Source organism: Chenopodium album, chromosome 1, assembly GCF_948465745.1.
Source record: "Chenopodium album chromosome 1, dcCheAlbu1.1, whole genome shotgun sequence".
Classification (NCBI taxonomy): Eukaryota; Viridiplantae; Streptophyta; class Magnoliopsida; order Caryophyllales; family Amaranthaceae; genus Chenopodium; species Chenopodium album.
In genome coordinates, this window is record NC_137834.1 from 29,835,932 (window position 1) to 29,861,728 (window position 25,797).

Sequence of the window (25,797 nt, forward strand, 5' to 3'; positions counted from 1 at the left end):
GCACCATAAAACAAGCAATGAATTTTTTATACGTATTATTTTTTTTGGGTTGGCTCAACCATCAATTACACTACGGCTACAACCGAGGCGGCTAGGTACAGAATCATCTAACCTCTACGGTCCCTTGTTGGCAAAATGGCATGGGAAATAAGTTATGTTACAAAAAATGTCTACATAATCTAACAGAACTACTTCTATAAATCTATTGAAGCAAAATTCATGTTTTTGGCAGGTTCCAAGCTTTTACATTTTCCCATTGAGTATTCGGCTACTTAGCCGCAACTGAGTACCTGAGTACTTCTCTGAGTTCATTCTTTTGAAGATGTCTGCTCATCGGTCTTCTCACCCAAGGCAACTCTTCATCAAACCAGATTGTCATAATTCTTTATCCGTATATTGCAGTTGCTTTTCAAGAACAAGGAGAAAGAGTTATCAAAATGTCTTCTTTCGCACAACTGGCTTCCTTACTTCTTTCTTTGCAGTTGAAGTGGATCCCAGCATGGATATTCCTGAGACTAAATCCTTTATTCTGTAGAGTACCAGGATAAAAAAAATGTTACTAAAGATGGAATCTCTGGACAATGAGTCTCTAAGAAGTGAAGGGAGAGGAATTTGGGAGGGACACCCGGTGGATAGCACTACCTTGGTATACTCATGAAAAGAAGTATCACCGAAACTCCAACAACAAGAGGGAAAACTGGGGCTGCTGTTAATTCCTGTGAGAAAAAAAGTAGCAAGTAAATTGTAAAAACAAACATTAGTTCCCCAGATATGAAACAGAGCTAGTCTCAAGAGTCCATTAAGCTTGGCACCAACCTGTATTTGAATATCCTCTTTTATTCTGTATCGGAGAGGGTCAACATGTATATGTCTATGCTTCTCTATGTCGACCTCAATAACGTCTGATATAAACTTGTGGGTGCTTAAAGGGAGAGCAGATCGAAGCTGCAGCAGGTACTTACCCTTGGGCAAGTCTTTAACCTGGAAGAAGCGTGATAGTGGCAGGGGAAAGGAAGACTTCACTTTTGATGGCTCACCAGTTGACTTGACCTCCACCCAAAGATGAGAATCTAATTCAGCATTTCTTTCACCCTCAACATGGCAACTCAAAATGCTTCTCTCAGGCTCTTCAAAAACTACAAAGTCCAACCCCTTGATATCCTCAAAGCCAACCTAAGATCAAATCAGTGGAAAGCAAATCGATACATCAATGAATGTAAGAACAAATATACTATGTATATTAGAAAAAGTCTCAAGGAAAGCTTATGAGTATAAAACACGTGCTCCCTTTACGATTTCAGAATGGAGATTCAGTTGTGCTATACTAGGGTCCTAGGCAAATACAATTTCAACAAGAAACCCAAGATAGTATATCTGTTGGTAGGAAGAGGTGAAGTCAACACTAAAGCTGTAAAAGGATCTTAAATTTCAAATCCCAATCTAAACCATAGCAGCATATACTCAAGTCAACAAGAATGAATATCACTTTGAATAAGCATAATCAATAATAAAGTGTTCATAAATTTTATAACCACACAAGAGAGGTGGGGTAGGTTTTTCATCCATAACAAAGGGCTCGACTTTACCAGTTGCAAATGATATAAGACATACCTTCACAGTGATAGATTCTGGAGATGCGCGCTCAATTCCAGCCCCGGGTAAATCATTCTTTTTAGCTACCTTGATTATATAGGTTGTGTCTGGCAGAAGTCCTCGTAATCGATAGAATCCGAATGAATCAGTAGTTGTTTCCTCATAATAGCCTTTTGATTCTGCTCGTGCCTCAATTGAGATACCTTCTCTAGGTTGGCCGGACAACAAAGTAATCACGCCCATAGCACTACAGGAAGCAAACTTTTAGATCCAAGGGAATGTAAGCACTAAAAGTAGAAATGAGATAGGATTTTAAGGAGTGCAAAACCAACACAAGTAAAACGCTAATTGAATTGCCTGGTAGAGCCATCTTCATCATCTTAATAAAGAAAAATTAGGTTATTCTCATAGGTGTTACGATAAATTGCTAACGAAATGTACTAGTTCAGACCATATAAAAGAAAAACTATCATCTGAAAGAAGCATGGAAAGACCAATATTGAGATTCTTTCTCTCGCTATGAAAACCTTCAGACTGCCCTTTTCTGTCAGAACAAAGGATATCAAATAGGTTAGCTTCCTTTGTGTCTACCCATCATGCAGGCATGCTGATCCACAAGCAGCACATACAAAGAGCTCTTCTACTTCAGAAGGTTTTCACTGGTTAGGTAAGATCTTCTAGCGCTCATCATTCTATTTTATTCCAATGATCATCAAATTCTTCCGTTTCAAAATTATCATATTTATGTCCAAGATTCCATTTTATGATTAGAACCAACAGGTTATTTAGTTTGAGCTTGTGAGACACACACTAGTGTTTTGCAATCATAAATGTGATTGGTACTAGAAATATATATTTACATGGACTGAAGGGCAATTTACCATGAATAATAAGCACCCCCTCTATCAAAGTGTTAACATATGATGCAAATCCACCAAAGATAATGGCAAACCTGTAAGCAACACGAGTGGCTTCAAAAACAACTTCTTTAGACTCTCCTGATCCAAGTTCAATTGGCTGTGCACGTGGAGAGAAAGCATACTCCTGCAGAAGGTTGCATAAACATAAGCCTCAAAGAACAATGCATACAAATCACGAAACCAGCAGACAATTATCAAGTTAGGAACAGCCGATGCAATAGATTATCATTCCTATAATGACTAAGTCATTGGTTGTCAAGCATAGACCATAATTCAATAGTACCAAATGACCCCATCCCAACACCTCGAGAAGAAATTACTCAACAGAAACAAGTAAAGGAAATAATCTCAATCTGAGAAGCTTAAGTCCTGACTAAAGACTCTCAAACTATATCATATTCAAAATATGCCACAATCTAGATGAATAGTAATAACAATAAAAAAATATTTTATAAAAAAGGAAAAGAAAAAGATCTTAACAGATCATTTAAGTTTTTAAATGTAACCACTACAAAGACTTACTCATAAGATCAAATGACAGATTATTGCCTGTAATAGGTCAATGAGCTTCGAGGATGTACCTTTAGCAAAGGGCGGAGATAGAAACTTCCAGGGAACAAGTTCTCAAAAGCAAAATGGCCACCAACTCCTGTAATGGAGTTGTTCCTGTAGCCATCATCACCACTTAGTGATAATAAAGCTGAAGGAAATGGCTCTTCGGTGACTTCTTTAGAGTATATATGCACAGATATTTGACCAAGCTTCTGACAGGAAAAGGAATGAGGTCCAACAGCTTTCAGATGATAGCCAGGCTGCAAGGAATAGGAAACTCATTATGATCCACCAAGTAGGCAAAAGATAATTACCCAATAATGACTACTCTACTAATGAATAAGTAGGCAAAACATAATGTTTCAACTATTAAATAAAAAACTGTCAACTTTTAATGTTCATCATGTCTTTGAATTTACAATTTACAAACAGTAGATGACTAAATAAACACAATGAAAACATGGGATATCATCTTCCTAAGAGGCCAGTTGTGGGAGATAGTGCGACTCGTGCAGTGCTTGTTATTTTGTCTAGTGTTAAGGTTTAGGTCAAATCAACACTACTTCACTATATTCCATATTCTGTTATCCCTGTGTCAATGTTGGACTTTAGACCTATTGTTTGTTCTGTACCATATAAAGCCATTACTAAACGCTAAGCACGAGGTTGAATGCGGAGTAAGCAGTGGTTGTTTCTCAAAACCAGAGTGCATTTTTTACAAGTAGAACTATCGTGCATAATAATCAGGTTGCTGCAGGATATTGTCAAAGTGTCAAGTATTATAATTGTGTTTTTCGTTTTCAATCTAATAAACAATTGGGTTTGCCAGAGAATAGTCTAATGAGTCATGAGACTACATAAATAAGCACACATTGACCATTCCAATCCATCATTCATATTCTACCCAGGGGCTGATTGATGACCTCAAGAAACCCTTATAACGAATTGCACAAAACTCCTACCTCAACAATAAAGGATTAAAAGTGGATTAGTTATTCATTTCATTTCTTTATATTTTATTTTATTGTAATAAGAACCTAAGGAGGGTGTCATTCATAGTTTCATACAATCCAGGATACTTCAGGCTATCATGTGTAATATTATCCATGAAAGAAAGAAGATAGGCAATTGTCATCTTAGCAGCACACGCACCAGCATCAAAACGCAGATGACAATTACAGATTTTAGTGTTACAGATTCATTAAACACGACATTAACTTAATTACATTGGCTTCACAATTACAATGATAAATCACTATAGGAGATAACTAACCTTTGAAGCTTCCAAGGTGTAACTTATATCATCATATAAAGGACCCCCTACAAAGACACCATCAGATCCAGTTGAAATTTCAAGAGCTAATTCACCCTTCTTAAGTGGAGCATTATGGCTATCTCCAGCAGCTATTATCCTGACACTTACACCAGATATAGAGGGCGAAACAGATCCTTCAATATAGAGACCCAATCGACCAGTGAATGAAGGAACTGAGCCTTGGCAACCATCATGTGTAACTGCGATCTGAAAAATATAGGTGGTTAGGAAGCCATGAAAGAGAAATCTTTATAACATATCACTCCCAGCTTACCTGATGTTGTCTAGGGTAGAACAAAATTTTCTTTAACCGATTTGTACTCGAAGATGTGGCTGAAGTCAAGGTTCTGCAGCAGCAAACACAAGTCAATCAGAAACAAAATGGTTTTGAAGGAGCAAAATTATAACAACAGAGGAAGGAAGAATAAAGGCAAATGATGATTGGTCAGAGACCTTTTTCATGAAATTTACAGAAACATAATTAAAGTTAAAACATGTTTTGGAACCAAATAAGTTCAATCCAGATTAGAATTATGTACTTTGTATTTTAAATTACACTCACTCTATCTAAAGCGTCCCACCTCTTTATTTAGGTTTATCCCATATATTATTCTCTTTGGTCATCAATGAACATGAACCCAAACAACATTTTCTACACTAACTTATTTATGGTAAAATTCCCACTCATTTACTGTACATTATACAATTTGTGATAGGTCAGAATGGACAATATCTTTAACGAGAGCTAAACCCTGGCCTTCGTAAAAACCAGTCATTCCATGGTTCTAATCCAAGACAGGTCATGCTCACTATGATAATGTTCTCTTCACCTTTAAAAGGTAAAAAACAATTTTTTATTTTTTTTTATTTTTTTATTACTTTCTCCGTTCTTTTATTATTGCACCATAAGAGCTTGACACAAATTTTTTGGTAGTGGAAAAAAGGATGAGAGAGAATGGAAGAAATACAAAGTTGCCCATGTGATTATATACTCCCTCCGTTACGATTTACTCGCAACAAAGGAGGGAATTGCAGACTCCTAGGCAAAATATCATAATCTTGATTATTGAAAAATAAGGGATGTACTTAGTATTAATCCAATAATAAAAAAAAAAAAAACAAAACAAAACAAAAATCAAACAAATCAAACACCAAGCACCACAACCACGAATCCACCACCACCCCCTAGCAAAACCACAACCACGAAAACACCACCACCCAGCGCACCACCAACGAGCCCAGCACCACCAACGAGCCCAGCATCATTAACGAACCAGCACCACCACCACCTACGAACCCACGAACCAGCACCACCACGTATCACGAACCACCCAGCAAGCCCAAGAACCAACCACCCACAACCCGCAACGCACAACCCACACCCACACCCACAACCCACGAAACCCACCACCCACAACCCACGAACCCTCACCCACAACCCCGAAACCCACCACCCACAACCCGCAAACGCACAACCCACGAACCCCGATCCACCGCCCACAACCCCGAAATTCACAACCCACGAACCCACAACCCCAAAATCCACAACCTAGAAATCGAACCCAAACCCAAAAACCCCAAAATCCAAAACCCACAACTCTTTATCATCAATTAAAGCTTTAATTGGTCAAATTTAACCATGGAAACTCTAGATCTAGAGTTTTAATAGTTAAATTTGACCATAAAAGCTTCAAATATGTGCTTCACCGGCAATGGCAAAACAACAAGAAGAGGAAGAGAGAGAAAACGGAGGCGGCCACAACAACAAGGACGACGGTAGTGATTTCCGGTGACGGCGGTGATCGAATCTAGGGAGATGAACAAAGAATAAATTTTCTAGGTTGATGATTATAGAATGGAGATTGGTGGTGGTGGTGGTGGTGGTGGTGGTGGTGAGACCGTGAGAGTGAATATAGATGGTAGGTGAATGATTTTGGTGGAAACAATTAAGTTAATCAATGTTTTGATTTAAGTTAATAAGTTAAAATAAGTAGTTTAATTAGGGTGTTAAAAAAAATAAGGGTAAATTTGTCATTTTACCCTAAAAAACTTACTAAAAAAGGAAAGAAAATTTTTTGTTGCAAGTAATGTGTAACGGCTATTTATAGTAATTGTTGCGAGTAAATCGTAACGGAGGGAGTATTCAAAATGAAAATTAAGTGTTGAAAAGCAAGGGTATATTAGGTATTTATAGTGTGAACACAAATATTTCTTTTCCTAAAATGGATATGGTGCAATATCTGTGAAACTTCCTTAAAAGGCAAGTGGTGCAATACTAAAAAAAATGGAGGAAGTATTAAAAATGAATTTCAGTCAGTAAAAAATCTGTTTGAATTATTAAAAATAAGTTTTATTTGGTACATTAAATCAGTAAAAAATCAGTTCCAATAAGTAAAAATAAGTTTTAATCTGTGAAAATCAGTTTCAATCAGTACAAATAAGTTTGTATCCATAGAATCAGTAAAAATAAGGTGAAAGTGTGGCTTAATGCTAATGTACATAGTTATACTAATGTATCAAAACTAAAACTAAGACGACAAAGTTTCTAAGGATATTCAATGCACAGCTTAGCTTGATGACATGGCATTCTAATTTCAAATTGGTGATTCAGTAGATGGAATCATGGAAAACAAACTGCATTAGAGAAAGACTTTTCTTTTTTCTTTTTATTTTTTATTTTTGAGGAAAGGCAATAGCAGGATTTTAATCCAAATCAAGATCCGCTAAGGCTAGGAGGCCTTTTGGTATGTTTCCAATACAAAAAAATTCAGCACAACTACGGGTATCCCATCTTGCCACTAGATGGGCAACCGTATTTCCTGCTGTTTTGTGTTATAAAGTTTACAAAAATAATGCTTATCTCCACTCTCTGTACAAGATATCCTGAAGATGCATACCCAAAAAAACCCAAAAAAAGGGTTTCTATCTTACCATGGAGATCAACCCAATTGTGGGCCAAAAATTTGAAAAGACATGTCATACATGAAAGAGGTAGAACTAGCTTTCTAAGAAAAAGTTGGTGGTTCTTGGCCAAGAGCTTTCTAAAGTGTCTCTCTATTGATAACCACATAAGATATTGTTGGGATAGAACTAGCTCTCCAATCTTTTCCTTATATTATATTTTTTAAAAAAAGTGAAACTTTTGGACCAGAAAAGCTCATGAATATTAAATAGACCCTTCATCAGATTCAATTTTACCAGCACTTCCCAAGTACAAAATAATTATCACCTTCTGCCAGAAGAGATTTCTTTAATTTCAATATTCTTACCTTCATGGCTCATCTAAGGAGCTGACAAAGCAAGACACTTAGTTTAAGTAAGAATTATACATAAGGTCACAATTAAGACATAACACATAAGCCTAGTTTGAAATTTACACACACACAAAATAAATAAATAAAGAATCTTACAAATATACGACATTCCTGACCATAAACAAATGCATGGGAATGTACATGCCTCATATACATTGGAATGGGAGATATACCTTGAGTCACTTGGAATAATTGTAATTTTCTGCCCAGGATTTACCCACATAGAATATTTATATAGAGCAACCTCTGTTTCATCACTTTGATCAGGTAAAAGCTTGGCAATTGTCCCATCAGCAAGAACATTGCCATTTTCAAAGACATCAATAACAATGCTCTCTGGAAGTTCAACAGATGCCACTGAGGTACGATCAACATTGATTTGTCCTTTCACAAGATACTTCTCCCCTTTCAAGTGAACAGGCTGCATATAAAGTTGAAAAAAAAAAATGGTCACAAATAAAATTTGAGCAGAAAGAAGTTAAAAAAAGCACTTTAATTAAACAGTTAAATAAGCAACACACCATCAGATTTGCTGTATCAATGTTGATGGAAGAGCTCCCAAAGAAAATGCAAGAGTTGACAAACTCTAATTTATTTAACCCTGGAGACTCCACACACAAGCGCTGCAAGCCTTTCTGTAGGAGAAAATTTTAAGTTGACTATTTTAGGTTACAGTAAGTCAATGACCAATCAATGAAGGCTTAAGAACTCTACATAAGGATATGTGGCTGAGTGCTTATAACAACCTTAATTTTCAAAGGCAGAGACTCTCCATCTGGCTGAATCATCCGAGCATCTACATCGTGTGAAGAAGTAACATCAACCCAGTAACCTTTATGAGAAAACAAAATCCCTTCAACATCCTCTGTGCCAACATCAACATCAATAGAACTCTGCTCCCAACACCATCTATCTTCTTCTATGGCAGTATCAGCAGGAGCATACTTGACCTAGTGTATAAATACATTACCAGAAAGAAAGAATTCCAATTAAATAGGAACACATCTGAGTCAAAATCATCACAATTACAATTGTCCAACACCTTAATTGAAAAGGCTATAAATAAATAATTAAACAGCATTTGTTTGAAGTTTAAGTACCACATAAATTTAAGAAAATGAAAAGATATAAAATAAAATAAATACGTAGTATAAAAAGCCTTGAACATGAAATATTTTGTGATGAACATTCCACCATAGCAGTTTAATTGCAATAAACCATGACCATACTAAATAATTTCAAAGGGATCAGAACAAAGTAATGCACAGTATGTGCGTAAAATGGATATACTGTGACACATGAGCATAAACACAAAACAATTATGGAGAAAATCACAGCATGATCTCATTTCAAAGTAAATCACTAGTTCTAGAATGCTAAATCAGGTATCAGCTGTGTCATGTAGTCCTTGCAGACCATGCTACACAATTACGAAATAACCAAGTAACACAGTTTGGATCTGCAAGTTATAATAAAAATATGGAAAGAATTGCATCCATGCCAAAATGGAATTTGAGAGTACTTCACACACATGTGTTCCAAGGTTGGAGACAGATACGTAATGAATCTGACATTCTTCAACCTAGATCATAAATTAGCACAGATATTTGCATGGCTTTTGTACAGTTGTTAAAACAGAATTTATTTTACCATCTATTCAAGGTTCTTGCTTTCAATTAGATATCTACATTCACCTGAAATTAATAGCTTACTTTGTACGAAGTCATTAATATTGCATATGATAGGAAAAAAACAACTAATTTTAAATTAAAATAGCATTTTGCTATCTCAAAACATGAGAATGTGGATCTTTGTCATCCCAACAGCCAAACAAAAAGGAAAAGGAAAAGGAACCTTTATCACTGTAGAAATATGAGGTATATTCACATTATTCTGAATGAATAATCATTGAAAGCACTAAATAAAATCTAACAAAAAATTAACAGGTACCCTAAAAATAGCAATCTGCTTCACCCTCTTAAAAAGTTGAAATATATCTTCACCAAACAAATTGCATAGCATAAATTAAAAGCAAAGTGTGAAACAAAAACAACATGACAATACGTTCTGCATTTGCAAGGAGTGAAGATGATTTTTAGTAATGATGGTTTCTAGACCTCATAGGATGAAAGACTAAATGCAAGTAATATACCTCAACCCTGTACTTTCCAGGGAAGACATCCAAAAAAGTAAATTTGTTATGCTCATCAGTCAATCTGACCGTCCTCCCTTTGTTACTTTTACCCAGTCTCACAAGTGTGATGGAAATAGATGAGCCACATCTCTCCTTACACACGACCTCTCCGTGAATTTTCACTTGTGCCTGAAAGTTTGTTAATTTGTAAATCAGATAATGCCGATAAAACATTCTATTGCTTAATAAGAGCAGATTTACTCAAATGAAGCAGGAACTCAAAGCAGAGGTCATATAAAGCATCAATTTAAAACAAAGTGGACAAACTTCCAATGAAATTTCATACTTGCCCCTAGCACTCCAGCCAACATCAAAATTGTACTTATATGTGTTATGAGGAGATGGTTAGAGCATAAGTTAAGCTCAAATAATTAAGCTAAAAGCGTAAGTAAATATTCAGGGAAACAAACCAAAAGAAATCATATACATGTCATACGACTAGAAATTTATGGAGAATGACCTACCTGAGAGAATTCAATATTCAAAAGTGGACTTCTAACACTGACATCAGTATAAGGAGGCAAAAACACAAGTTCCGGAGCATTCTCCGGTGTAGATGCCATGGCAGACAGACGATAGTCACCTGGTGGAACCTACATAATGTAAAAGTGAGATATGATTGTTTAAAACAAGTCAGTCAGATATAATAGGTCAAATCAGAGAAAATCAATTTGACTTTAGCCAGAAGATCAATTAGGAGTTTAGGACTGCAAATATGCAACGATGAATGATTCATAACCAGACAGCAACAATAAGACAAACAAGAGGTTAAAAGCTACATATTACAGATAATAGACATAGTTAAGTTACCATCAACATCATTGCATAAGCCAATCAGCAACATCTTAGCATCAGAACCAAAGCAAAGAATTTTTATTGGCCCGATATCCTAGGCAGTGGCCAATTTATTTCACACCCAGTTACAAGCAATTTTTTTGTAATGGGATTTTACCAAAAAAAAAAAATACAACAAAGAATTTTTTTTAAAAAAATACTGGAATCTTCACAATTATCATGAAACTCCAGGTTCCATCTGCAATTGGATCAAACTCACAGATAATAATTTCCTTTCATATTTAAACAAGAAGAATATGTCTAATTTCCAGCAAAGCTTTAAAAACAAGAATATTCAGACCACTGATTTCATTACTGTCAGTCAAATTTCAACCTGCAGGGCAAAAATCAACTCTAAATGCCAAGTAGAGTTATAGCTTCCATTTTCTGTAACTGGAATGGAATGAAAGAAACTGATGCCACACATAAGAGAGTGAAAACAAGCAACTATGCAGGTTCATGCAATAATCAGGTTGCTAACAATCCATGTTTGCATAACCATAAGGACTTCTCAACATGTTACATCTAATTATCAGGAAAGATATGCTTAAAAAATAGGTAAAAGGAAGTTGAATCATTTCAAGCACACCTGAAAACAGAAATTTCCATTTTGATCTGCCTGTCTCACTTGAGGTTTAACATTCTCTGGTCCATGGGTTAAAGCTACCTACAATTTAATAAAAACAATAAGTAGAATCAGAAATATGAACAATTGTAATAATAGACATTAGTAGGATACCAATACATGCTCAATCAGAAAGGATGACACAATTTCCTGACAAAACAATAAAAGAACCAGGTGCGCCTACATTAAAAATATGAAGAATAAAAACTTAAAACCCTCTGAATATCTCTCTATTCCTGAATATTTCAAAGCCAAGGATTTGTCTAGTAAGGGAAAAACTAGTTTAAGGGCCAATTGGGGAAAAACATCCTCAACCAAATAAGTTAAAGGGCCAATAGGGGAAAAACACAAAAATATGATATCACATTATCACACAACACCCATGTCATGAGGTCATGACAGGATATGACATTATTATGCAGCAAATGCTCTGAACAACTTGTCATAGAACAAGTGGAACAAAAAATGCTTTTTTTTTCTTTCTTGAAAGTGAAGAAGAAATGCTTTAAAAAGGTAGGACCTTTAAATTCAAGTCAAACCATAAGTAGAAACAGGATCACAAACAAAAAAGCTGATGTTGAAAATGGTTCAAAATGCAGATTTGGCCAATATTGTGGAAAAAGTTGCGGTTATGGTAGACACAGTTAGGATCACGATTGTCGCGGTTTTAAATACTTTTAATTAAGCCTTAGAGTTTAATTACAATAAGTGTGTACTACTTATACTATTGTACTTTAAGAAAAATTAAATTTTATTGAGAGAAAAAAAATAAATAAACTTAGTCCTTGAACAAATTAAATTTTGTGGAAGTGAACTCTCTGTTTACCATGTATTAAATGATCTCATACACCCGAGTAATGTGTTCTTGAAAGAAAAAAAAAAGGTTCAATGGTCAAACTTGAAAGTGACACTAAAGGTCTAACTGCTTTTGCTATTTCCATTAATTCATTGGATGTAGAGAGACCTGATTCTGTGAAGGAAAGAAATCCCCACCAGGTGTACAGACCAGAAAACCTCACATCTGGAATACTCTTTAAATCACAACCTTATTCTCTCACAAGATAACTCATTTCTCTCTCTCTCTTCTACCCAATGAAGCATTGGCCTTCATCTCCACCCTTATTTTACAAGATGAAGCCATGGAAGACAAAACTAGAGCATGCGCTTTATTCCTTTGAAAACCATAAAAACCTGGATTTGATCAATTCAGGGTGATCTAACGCCTTGGTTCGGGAAATTCAGAGTTGAATTGGGTGAATTAGCCAATAATGCATCCCTTATTAAAAGCCATTACAAACCAGGAATTTTGTATTGGCAAACTTGAATCCCATTACAAACCAGTGTTGACAGCTTTCAAGGAGATGCAGATTTACACAATCTTACTCTAGGTAGTGGAAACCAGTTGATAGAGAACTTCTAAAAGAGCCACAAAATCGAACACAATATTTAAGGAGAGGAGAAAGAAATTGTTGTTGGTTCACATGGGTTACTTAATCACCCTTTGAGAGCACATAAAAGATTGTCCTCGTATACACTGTAAGGGTAATTCAGTTAATGTGACTACTAAAAGCTTACCAAATTAAAGTATTGGTCATGTAACATGACATTTCTAATTTAGGAATGTCAGTCAAGTAATTAAAAATGGAGGAAGTATTATTTAAAAAGGAAAGAGTTGCCTTTAGAAAATAAAGAAATCTTTGGCAATTTAGAGCATCAGTAATCCTTTGGAATTGGTTGCTCCAATATATCTTCAGATGTGATGCCCAACAGGTTTAGCCCAAATCTCCTCCCTCGTATAACTTAAGTGCCCGTACATACGGTATGATTCTTTGCTCATTTAATCCTGACTATGCTCTCCGGTCTCCATAACAAGGAGCATAAAGGCTACAAAGTTCCAGTTCCAGTTTCAGTTAGCTACGGACATAATAGTCTAGGATGTTAAAGATTTACAGTCACATATATGCCTCCTTGAATTCGTTTACTTTTATCGTTTGATTAGCAATACAGAGCAACGGTAAAGGACAAGCTCAATTGGCAAGTCGATGAAATGGATGGTTTTGAGACAGCAATGAGAATCAGTGATGGTAGGAGCTAGCTACAACAGTTTTCCATAAAAATTGCACACATGGGTGTCTTCAGGATAAAAAAACACTCAGGTATTCACATAATCAATCAAATCAGGAAAACAATGAGGACACCAGAAGAAAAGAGGCATGAGGTTTTAAATCAAGCTAATTGAGGAATGCTAGCAGAAAAGTGAAGAGAGTCAATTTCCAGCAAAATATCAGATAAGATGAGATCTAAAAAGGTTCCAAAATACACTCGCCTAGCCATGTTTTACTTTGAAGAGTCACATCCAGAAACTCCACATGCAACCAAAATTTCAACAGCGCTCAAGTAAAGCTTGTAAAGCTCTCTCTCAACACAAAAGAAAAAGAACAGTAAAGATGATACGTTTTTCTCATGCTTCATTCAGACATCCCCAAAAACTTATCAAGGTTAGGAACCAAAGAAGAAGTAAATAACCAATTAACATGATATGAAGAAGATACATATGACAGCTTCCACTTACCAAGTGATATAATAATAAGTCATTTGGCTTCTAACAGTATGCACACATAGGAGAAAAATCTGAACCTACCTTAGCCTTGTATCCAGCATCAGCCATCCGCACGTAACCACAAACATCATAAGAAACTGCTCTGATATCAGGGATAGAAGCCATATTGGGTAGAACCTAGCATTAACATAAGTAATCATGAAAACTGTTAATCATTACCCCGTAATCATGTATTACAAAAATAAGTAAAGAAGGAAAAATAAATAAATAAAGGTGTTCTGCTCAAAACAAGCTAAAAAAAATTAACAGCCCGTTTAGTAGGTGTTAATTGGCAATGGATCTGTGCTTAATTTATGAAAGAAAAAGTAACATACAATGTCCATGGCAATGAAATTCCGACCCAAACATGTGATTTTTTTCATATTTTTTTATTAGCACTTAATAGTTAATACCAACAATAAAGTGATAATGAATGGTAATAAAAATTTATGATGAAAAAGTGATATTTGGTGGTGAACAAGCATTACCATGGATAAGGACATGGGACTTTCTTTACAAAATTACATATAAATCCATTACCATTACTGCCATTTATGAACTCCTACCAAAAGGGTTGTACGAGTTTCTTACCAAGAAATCCCTTAAGATTTCAAACTTGTAATGCTTCTTGTGGGCTTCAATTGCATAATGATTAGAAGTAACCTGAAATAATTATCATAAAAAAGACCTTAGAAATTATATCAAATAAATAGTTATAATTAACACTTTTCCCTTATAATATGTGACAAAATTGTAATAAATAGTTAAAATAAATATTAACAACAAAAAAATAAAAATAAAAATTAAAAAAAGTGTCATGCATGCATATAGTTCTAGTTTACTTTATAAAACAAATATCCAATGGCAGCATAACAAAACGCTGCACCCAACAAAAGTCAGCAAATTTTATGAAAAACGAAAATGATTAGTAACATCAGCAAATACAAAGCTGGTAGCTACTAGAGAGCACTTAAGATGCAAGAAAGCATATTATTGTTAAGGCAGGAGATTGAACCTTGAAAAGCAAGTAAAGGCCAAGTTCATGTTCAACCAAATGAATGAGAAAATTATAGTGCGAGAAATATAGATGAAACACATTAAATTTCAGCAAATTTTTTGATGAACATGTTAGTGCAGAATCATGTTTATTCCAATTAAATCTCAACAACCACTAGTTTAAAACAATTTAATAATAGAATCTTGAACAATATATCATACAAGCTCTGGAAAAAAAAAAAAAAAAAAAAAAACTGCAGCTGGACACTTCAAGCATACTACTCAAAAAAGGGAAGATTAACCTCCATATGAGAGGTATAATTATCATGTTACTTGCATGAGATACCTGATCAAGAGTAAAATATCCATTTTCATCAGTGAAAGATCTTTCTTGACCATCTACAAAAACTTTAGCACCATCCACTCCAGCACCATTTCCATCCACCACTCTACCGCCTATTGAAAATCCAGTCACCTAAAGAAATAATATGAAAACCACACATTAGTTTAGAATCCTGTACAACTGAACCAAAAAGTGAAAAGATAAAAATCATAAATCAAGGATTCAAGGATTACAAAAATTCAAGAATATTCATCACACAACAAAGCAGATGACGTTTAGCCTCGAGAGATATTCATAGTTTTAGTTATTGACATAAATTGACAATATCCCAATTTCCTCTTGCAAATCTAATGTATTTCTCCGTAACACGTTATTGTGGAGACCTAAGTTCTCAAATCTGTCTTACAAAAATGTGCACGCCCTCTATCAACAAGAGTACAAGGCCATGAGATCTAGGTACATGTAAGATCACTTCACAAAATGAAAATAGTGATACAACATTCTTGTAAATAAAACAGGTTGTTATGAAATTAATCAAACATCAAAAACTCAAAATCCCCCTCAAGCTCAGTTCACATAGATGCCCTCCCATTCACCTTCAACACAAGAACCAGCGAGGTAGCTAAGCTGCCAATGCAGCTGCCAGCAATAAGCCATTACCAGTTGCATAACCTAATCATAGGTAGCCTACACCTGAACCAGGAAACATTAAACATGGTGATGACACCAGATTTTCAACATTCACTAGCATTTTAAGGATCCATGAATTGTTTTTGTGTCTTCAATCCAATCAGTTTCAAGCTTTTCCACAAAAATACTCAATCCATGATAGGTTAATTCAACCCTAGTTAGAGGGTGTTAGTTGTCTAATAAAATTTTTTGAAATATGAATGTGTATAGAGAAGAGAAAATTAAACAAGGCATGAGATTGTTGTGGGCTGGCAAGGGTTGGAGTACCCAAAGTCCTTGTTCTTCCAACACAAAAAACTGATTCTTGCAAGCAATACATTCAGAACTAGACCCTAATATTCACTAATCCCCTCTGCAAATTTCTTTCTACATCATTGAAACTTCAGCACGTCAGCACACGGAAAAAGCTTGAAACTCATATAATAACAAATTTTAGAACACACTTCTTAAATTCATAAATAAAATACACATCAAAGAAAAATAATAAAAACACTGCATAATCTCCAATTATAGACCCAAGAAAAATCAGGTAATCATAGAATAACTCAAAAATGCAAAACTTTTATGGAAGCAAACATGTTCAGAAAAGAGGGAAAGAGTTTGCAGGTTTAGGATATTAGGACAGATAATTTGGGTTATATAGATTGAGACAAATTACAATACTGCCATTCACGTCCAGGAGGCCAGACCCCTTGAAAAATCCAAGTTTGTTTCTGTGCTAAAAGTATATCTGTAAACACACGCATATACCAGTAAACACTCACACACATCCATGCATGTGTGTGTGTGTGTGTGCGCGCGCGTGTGTGTGCGCGCGCGTGTGTGTGTATAGAACTGTAAACAACTAAAGATAAACACATGCCATCAAAGTCATAGTACCTGGAACTTCTGCTGTAAAGTAACATGGGAATGCTCAACAGCTATAGCCACAGTGGGTGGTGATATGTCAAAAACTGTGTTTTCCCCCTTGTAATAAGGAACAAGCTCATAATCCCCTGCAAAAACAAGAGCAAAATGACCATTGACAAGAATCAAAATCAAGGATAACACTTGTAGCAGTCTCCGGAAGATTAGGTATAAGAGGCAGTCTAGTCAAATAATTGAGATCAATAATAGACTATATTGTTCCTACTACTGATGGACATACTTTGCAATAAACTCACTGTTTCACTGTCTCTGGCCTTTGACTATGACAATATGAGTGTCTGACAAAGAATAATATTAACTGTAGTTGTAGACAAGTATACTAGGAGTAGTAGTTCCACGTCAACCATAACTTGACTTTCCAAATTTACCTACTTACTAATGCAATGGTTATATTGTTTAACCTTTAGTGAGTGCATATATGGAATCATCTACTAAGTATAAAAGTAAAATGGAGCAAACCAATTGTGAGATCCTAAGATGAAAGGGGGGCAACTAAAGTGAAAAGAGTGATACTATTTGTTTTGTAATAACATTTTAGGAAATGAATAATTAAATATCACTGAGCTTAACTAGAATCCAAACACATAGCAATTAGAAACGTGAAATTCAAAAAAGGAAAGAGGGAAACATCCACAATAAAGCTAGAATAGGCATGCTTCACTCTAATCTCTGATAAACCTATACATTAGAAATAATAAGTCGGTAGTTCAATTCCACGATTAAAGATGATAAAGATGCATTTTCAGAGCTCAAACAAATCACTGGAGGATTACAAGCAAAATCGACATGCTGCACCTATTAAAGAACAAAGCCATATAAAAGACAACATGAAACACAAAGCTTACCACATGGTATAGACTTAAATGTGAACTTTCCATCTGCATCAGATACAGCATGACAGAGGGCTTTCCTATCCCCAGGACCATGACCAGCACCCTGGGGACATTCAACTTCCAGAACATCATCTGAATATAAATAAGTGTGGACTCCCAAGATTGGATTTCCCTAGAAGTAGACATAAGCATGCAATTATAAGATTGCAGAAGTTGATTAGACAAGAAACAAAGAGTCCACTTATACCTAAACTAAAAAAGACATTCATAATAACTAAAAAAGCAATTGTTACAACTGCTATGATACCACTTATACCTCAATGTAGTAACATAGTTTTGAAGACAAGAGTCCAAACATCAACTAAAGAAGCAAAAGATTAACTTCTAATTTAGGAACATCTAGAAGTGCCAGAGAAGAAATTATCTACCTGAGCTACAACATGTCCACGGATTTTATAACCGGAAACCGAGAAAATATCACCAATAACACTGTTTTCAAACCCCACCTCAACCTGCATACGACAAGGGCTTCAGTAAGTTTATTTCTGATCTCTTCTAACTGTAGGCTACTGGAAGTAAGGAATGGAAAACTGAACCAAATAATTAAGGAGGAAGCTTATTACCTCAGTAGAACCTCTAACTTCCACATTCAAATCAGGATGGGAAGCTCGTAATCTGTACCTCCCTGCTCCAGAGACGCACATAATTTGAAATTGTGACTTAGTCAATATGGTCATTGTAGACAAAGAAAGTTTGTTCATTTAAATTTGTATTTAAAGTCGTAGAGCAAGATGTCTTATAGTCAAGATGCTTAGGATAAGATCTAAAACATTCATCTCCAGCCACAAAAGGAAAGAGCTTTATGTTGCTTAAATATGGAACAATGGAATGAATATATTTTCATTTTTTAAATGACCAGAAGATTTAATTCTGTGACTTTAAAATCCTTCTACTTAAAGCAATGACATAATAATAGAGGTTTCTAGAATATATGAAAAACTAAGAAGCAACTATGATATAATTGGATTGGTCAAAATACAAAAAGAATTTATTATTTTTTATCTTTTTTGGTAGATGAAATAACAAAAAGGATTTGGAAATAGCTTCAGAAAGAATGTCAGATTGAAATGAAGAGATAAATTGTTACGTGTACACCCAAGGTTTAAAATAATGCACCGTGTACCCTTGCAAAGTTTTAAATGAACCCTTGACATATGATAATTATGTACTAAACACCCTTATTACTAACACCGTTAACTTTCCGTTAGTGACAAAAGACAATAATGCCCTTAGTTATTATAGTTGATGCCATTAAACAAAACACAACACTAACACATACGTACAGTAGAACACTACCTATTTTGAAGGAGAAGGAAGTTTGAATCAATTTTCGAATGCAATTCAAGTGGAGTTATTGTGCAGGTGCTTGATTAAAAGGTTAGTACACTTCAATTTCTTTAGCCTAGAGTGAAAATCGTTGTTGAAAATTATGAAATATGGGGAATAGGGTTCATGCTTGTTGAAATTGGGGTATTTTTATATGTCGAAATTCTGGAATTTAAGGCCTTTTATTAATGAAATTCTGCAGTTTTGGGGTTTAGTGTTCGAAATTTTAAAATAATCTATACTAGTAGTTGAAATTATACATTTTTTGGGCTTTCAATGTCGAAATTATGCAGTTTTACGGGTTTAATACTCTCGCAGAATTCCCATGGTGAAACGTCGTGTAGAAATTCAGTGAAAATTTATAGTTAATAGTTGTTGAAATTTTGAAACATAAAACCAACGAAAGGTTAACGGTGTTAGTAATGAGGGTGTTTAGTACATAATTATCGTATGTCAAGGGTACATGGTTCATTTAAAACTTTGCAACAGTACATGGTGCATTTTTTTGAACCCTGGGGTACACAAAACAATTTCCATAAAGAATAATTAAAAAATAAATAAATAAATAAAGAATAAAAAAAAAATTATAGTTGTTAGTTGTTGAAATTTTGAAATATAAAACTAACGGAAAGTTAACGGTGTTAGCAATAAGGGTGTTTAGTACATAATTATCGTATGTCAAGGGTACATGGTTCATTTAAAACTTTGCAAGGGTACACGGTACATTTTTTTAAACTTGGGGTACACGGAACAATATCCATAAAGAATAATAATAAAAGAAATAAAGAATAAATAAAATAAAATAAACTCTGTTCCACGTAAGTTTTGCATGGAAAAACCAAAATTTATTGAAAAAACAAAAAGATGCACCCCTCCTTAACTGCAGATCTAAAATACACTCCCTCCACCCTTTATTAAGGGTCATTGCAAGCTATCCACACTTATTAAGAGCATGTTAGTCATCTTGTTGCTATTCAAACAGAGAGATTGTATTGCATTGGCATATTAAAATGAAAAGTAATAGCGCATTGTTGTGTAAGGAAAGATAGGAAATATTGAATAAGTTACAATAGAGTCAGTAAACTTAAAGCTGAAAATAATGTCAAGGATTTGCATGATAGTTAGTTGCAGATGAGTTATTGACATAGTGATTTCAACTAAACTACAATTTAGAGACAATAGATTGGAGCACCACAACCACTACGATCAGTCCTTTACAAAACTCCCAAATCATCATCCACAAGAGATGTTACAATTCCTTCACGACAAACACATCTGCCAGTTGAATAGTTCACTTGAGTTGTTCATCTCATTAAGAGTTGCCACACTTTTATGCAAAAAACTTCATTCACATAATAACATATCTCATTCATAAACTTCAATCTTTGCTAACTATAACTATTAAAAGAATAACTAAAACAAGTTCTTCTCCGACAAAAGGCCATTTGGTCAGCAATTACAATGTATATGATTCCCTTTAAATTCCCATGAAGAATCAACACCCATGACGCAAAATATTGCTAGAGCATCAGTAATATAGCATTACACAAGGTGAAACAATGTTCAGTTAACAAGCCAATATTATAGCTTGAAAAGTGGATATTAAACATAGATAGCAGTTGCAGAGAGAAAAAACATTACACATAGCTAGGAAAAGTACAAACCTGGAATTACATTCTTGAAAGAGTAATCTCCTGTTGTTGATGTTGATACAGAGGAAATGAGATCATCTGTTGATGATAGAAGCTCCACAACAACATTTGATGGACCTCCTTTTTTTAACCGGCAACTCTGACCACCAACAGCCCCTAGAACTCTTCCAGATAGAGAAAACCTATGACAGGCCAAGAGAATCACTAAGAATTTCCAGCTAAACTCTTAGATAAGCTCATACATGCAAAAGAGAAGTACTAAAATAAACAGACGCAGACAACAATGTAACCAAAAAGGGACCAACCCTGTGAACCGAAAGTTGATATCTTCATTTGCATTGCATCCCCTATGGTCAATTGTTACAGGAACCTACAATTTGAAAGATGATTGTTAAAGAATCAATAAACAACAGAGAAACTGCTTCAACCAAAATGCACTTTAAATGAGATCAAAATTAAATAACCTTTTCTGGCTCCCATGCCCATCCTTTTGGCCCCCGGACCTTAATTATGAAGGATCCCTGCATGAAATGCGTAGTATAAGAAGCAGAAAATATTAACTAACTTAGCGCTTTGAGTTGGCCTTTTAGTCAGGTAGAAAGTCCTAGAAATATTAGACACTATGCCTCTGTTCTTTCACTTTATAAATACTTATTTCAAGAGATTAAACTTCAATGAGGGCTACCCTAGTCCATAAATTTAAACAAGTTTTGATGAGGTTTTGTGAGTTCAGATAAATAAAGACAAATGCAATAAAGTTAATTTCAAGTGAAAATAACAAACCCTTAATCAAAATTATAGAAGAAAATTCCAACAAACAGCCATATAGCTAAATTTCTCTTCTAAGAAACTTAGATGACAAGTTCAAACTTCAGATTGAATAACTAAATTAGCTGCCAACAATCTGCAAATCCTTAGATGTACCTTCAGCAATTACCAAAAGAGTACAAAATTTACCAAATATGAACCAAATGTTTTTATTTTTCACCCCCTGACCCTCCCTTTTTCTTGTTACTATCACAAAATTGTTTTAAATTCACCTTATCATAAACAGGGATAAAATAGTAGCCATTAGGTGCACACTGAGTACTGTCCTTCACCAACCCATCCAAAGTTTGTAGCTCAACCTGAGAAGGCAAAACAAAGGAAGAATTTCCTATCAGGTCATTAATACACCATCGAAAGCTAAAAGATCACAACAAGAAGTCAAGTAAGCATCATATAAGTATGTAAACTACAAAAATAGGTACCAAAAAGTAAATCTAGTAAAATTATGAAATTGAGAACATGAAAAGTATCATATTTCAAGATAAACTCATTACTAATAGAAGCAAAAGCCCTGATTTATTTAGAAACATTTGGGAACAAAAACACCAAATGTAGAAGCAAGATTTCAAAACTACTCCCTCCGTATTCTATTACTTGCTCCATTTCTCCATGCGTGGACTTTTAGGAGAAATAGTAGAAAGTAATAAAACATGAAGGAAGTGGGGTTGGTGGAAGAATAAAGCATGATAATAGTAAAATATTGTGAAAGGTTTCCCAAAAAAGGAAATGGAGCAAGTAATACAATACGGCCACAAAAGGAAAGTGGAGGAAGTAATAAAACACGGAGGGAGTATTAAAAATCAAAACAGGCCATTTTCTCCCTTTGTAGCAGAATATTTAGTATGACCGATTAGCTAGTCAAAATTCCAGACAATCAACATATATGCATGCATAAAATTGGTAGACGACATTTTACACAGCATGGATAAGTGTGCCGTATAAGGCATGCAAGTATCAACTATTTACATACATCCCACTTACAAAAAGAACGCAATAAAATCAGTTCTAGGAACACCCTGTAATTCCATTAGGTAGAGTTTGGATACAAGTATATAATTTCAAATGATTCATTTTTTTTTTCCTGAGAATACAATTCCTCACATCAGTTCCAAACTATATGTTTGGGAATTTGAAGATTTTGTATCCATCATTCAAAATTCAGTATGTAGTTTGGAAAATCTTTGGAATTCCAATTCCATAATTATAAATTTAACTGTTTACTTCTGAAATAACGATAAATTGATCAGAAGCAAAATAAGAAACTAAAGATAGATCAATGATTCAATATTTCGGTAATAGTATTAATTAATCTCAAATTAAAGTTTTGGATCTTCATATGCGCTGACGCTAGTTGTTTGTGTCATCTAAATAAAGCCACCGTCGACGAGGATGAATGTTTCATTCCATATAAGATGCCCCCATCCAAGTGTTGAGTAGAGAAAAGATACCTACCTTTGGCATCTATAGCAACCTCTAGCGAAACAAGGAACAACGAGTACAGTTTGCATCTACGGTTGCCTCCACTAAATAAAGGAACGAGCCTTTTGTTCCAGTGACAGCAGATAGGTGGCAAATTATTTTGGTGGAAATGGTACTTTAAGGGAAAGAGAGAAGGGGTTTAGTAGAGGTTATTGAAGGAGACAGTAAACAATTCTGAAGACTAAGGCCGGAGAAAGAATCCGGAATACGGGCCTTGTTAGAAAGAGAGCATAAGCAACGAAAATTAATTTGGTGGGATGATAGGCAGTTACACATTACATGGCGAAACATCTATATATTATTAAAACTCAATGGCAAGGCATGCTATCCGCCACATGCACCATTACGAGGCAAATGATATGGCATCATGTCATATAATTACTAATCATATTTGTTTCCTCACAAAAAATTAACAGTTGTTTACATTTATACTTGAACTCGTGACCTTGTGATGGTTAAACCTTCAAGTTTTACCACCACTTTAACTTCACATATTAAGTCAATTAAGTCACAAAGTGTTAATCACGTTCATAAAGATCATATATTTAATGTCCAACTTATGCATCTATGTTTTTAACAACAATCTATAACAAGGTAAAAACAATAATACAATATTAAAATTATCTTTTTCATTTGCTCATACATATAGTCATACAAGCTAAGCTATAGCTATTTAATACATGTATCCCAAAAATGTATTGTAATTTCTAACAATTCTAAGCTAATTTTTCCACATAATACATCACTTATATGAAATTATCTATTATTAACAAAGAACGAAAACCCAGTTTACAACAAATTAAGTAAGCTAATTTAAAATTTTGGTTCCAAATGTTTGCAAAAAAACCTTTACACTTTTAAAAGCCAAAACAAAAACAAAAAAAAAAAAAAAAAAATCATCTCAAAACAAATGTAACCAATCTAAATTAATAGTCACCTAATAGATGTTAATTTTCAAAATGCATACAATGACCCGGGGACAAAGAGAGTTTAATTCAAATCCCTTACTACTGAGTAAAATAAAAAAAAAAAATTATACTACCTCCGTCCCCAAAAGAATGACCCATTTGGTCTAATTTTAGTTCCAAAAAAAATGACTCATTTGCATTAAAATCCCCACCAATTTGCAATAATATTTATGCAAAATTAGCTTCCCCGTATTAAATTTTGTTTCCCTATGTACTTTTATTACTCTCTCTCTACAAACCCCATGTAAATTTATTTTTCCAATATACTTTTACTTCTTTTTATTTAACTTTCTTAATACCCGCGAAATCAACCCAAATGGGTCGTTCTTTGGGGGACGAAGGGAGTACCAAATTCTAGATTAGAAATTCTTGGGTATCCAAACACTTGGTTAGTCTAACATTAGCATTTCAAATGAAATCATAGTTCTCATACACACCATGTATGTATTTCACATTTGCATATAATGCAATACATGGGACATGATTCAAGCTCTAATAAAAACCTTCCGCGCTACACAAGTACACATACACATACCGTTGAATACCGCCTACTTAGCAATTCGTTTCGACTAAACATAAAAACAGATGAGATTTAAAGACTCAATCACAATCACCTCAATCCAGGTAAAACCCACACAATATTTGCCAAAAACAAGTCAACAGAAAGAGCAGTCACAAATCAATACCGTGATATGTGAGTAATCCAATTTCGCATTACTCGATTTCCTCGACTTTACCAAACTCGAACTCGCCTACAACAACAAAACTAAAATCAGAACAATAAAAACTCGAATTTTAGTGAAAACTTCATCTGAAAAAAATCGAAGTCAACTAACTGATCCAATTCGATTAACAGACCAAAACTAACTACAAATACATAGTTTAGCAACTAATATTGAACGAATTAGCAATAGATTACCTCTATAAATCCGCCACATCCATGGATTGAATCAGCAAACACTGAAGTGGTATGAGCAAGTAATAATAATGTGATCGAGAATGTAGTTGATATTGAGAGGAGAGAGAAGAAGGGTTTCATTGCGGAAGATCTGCTAGGGTTTATGAGATGAGCTTCGATCCCGTTCCTTCTAACTCTCATCGCAATCTTGATGAGCAGCAGATCGGTCAGCTTATGCAATGCAATGTGCAAGCCTCTTCCTCAATAGAGTTTTTCTTCTTTATTCTCTTTATTTATTTATTTTTCAACTTGTGCTAGGTCTATTTTGTTCATCTTATTTTTCTTTATCTAAATACTCCAACGAGAAAGTAAAAAAAAAAAAAAAAAAAAAAAGAGAGAGATAGCAAGATATTATTAAAGAAGGTCTAATTCCGGTAAAGTTGTTATGCTTTGAGGAAAGGTACCAAACCGAACAAGTTCCGAATTATAACCGGTATCCCATCGTGCCACTAAGTGGGATATTGTATTACAATAACGTTTAACACGCTTAAAAGAACAAAAATTAAAACACAAGCTATCGCTTCTAATATCATCATAAACTAAATGAATCGGGGAAACACCACTTCTTGAATCCTGCACAGCAGCCACCACATTCACAGCATCACTCTCCATCTTTACTGATCTATAGCCAAGTCTCCAAGCTAATTGAACACCATTTGCTTCAGCAACTTCCGAGGATGTACAATGTGACTTCTTCACTGCTGTCGCAATAACAGTCTCATCTGCATCCCTTAAGACAGCACCCAGCCCTACATGCGAGCCTTCTAACACATGAGCATCAGTATTAACTT

At 34.7% G+C, this 25,797-nt stretch overlaps 1 protein-coding gene across 1 annotated transcript; it reads right to left on the reverse strand.

Annotated features, from left to right (window-relative positions):
- Positions 1–25,237, reverse strand: LOC145643122 (uncharacterized). The gene is made up of 27 exons (XM_081694285.1): positions 24,968–25,237; positions 24,735–24,800; positions 21,814–21,900; positions 21,238–21,294; positions 21,079–21,143; positions 20,786–20,955; positions 18,359–18,420; positions 18,164–18,247; positions 17,748–17,907; positions 16,855–16,970; positions 15,289–15,417; positions 14,538–14,609; positions 13,985–14,084; positions 11,312–11,385; positions 10,353–10,481; positions 9,847–10,017; positions 8,441–8,644; positions 8,216–8,329; positions 7,868–8,115; positions 4,655–4,727; positions 4,339–4,587; positions 3,095–3,325; positions 2,546–2,637; positions 1,612–1,840; positions 817–1,173; positions 643–716; positions 1–529 (listed from the first exon to the last, which is right to left on the reverse strand). The coding sequence occupies exons 1-27, from the start codon at positions 25,145–25,147 to the stop codon at positions 433–435; spliced, it is 3,690 nt and encodes a 1,229-aa protein (XP_081550411.1). The 5' UTR covers positions 25,148–25,237; the 3' UTR covers positions 1–432.
- Positions 25,238–25,797: the final 560 nt, after the last annotated feature.

Bases quoted from the DNA above. Each gene is read 5' to 3' on its own strand.
- LOC145643122 (XM_081694285.1), bottom strand. From the start codon at position 25,147: ATGAGAGTTAGAAGGAACGGGATCGAAGCTCATCTCATAAACCCTAGC. The intron at 4,588-4,654 runs GTAAGCTGGGAG...TATATTTTTCAG, and splicing joins TCTACCCTAGACAACATCAG to ATCGCAGTTACACATGATGG. The intron at 2,638-3,094 runs GTACATCCTCGA...AACCTTCTGCAG, and splicing joins ATCTCCGCCCTTTGCTAAAG to GAGTATGCTTTCTCTCCACG.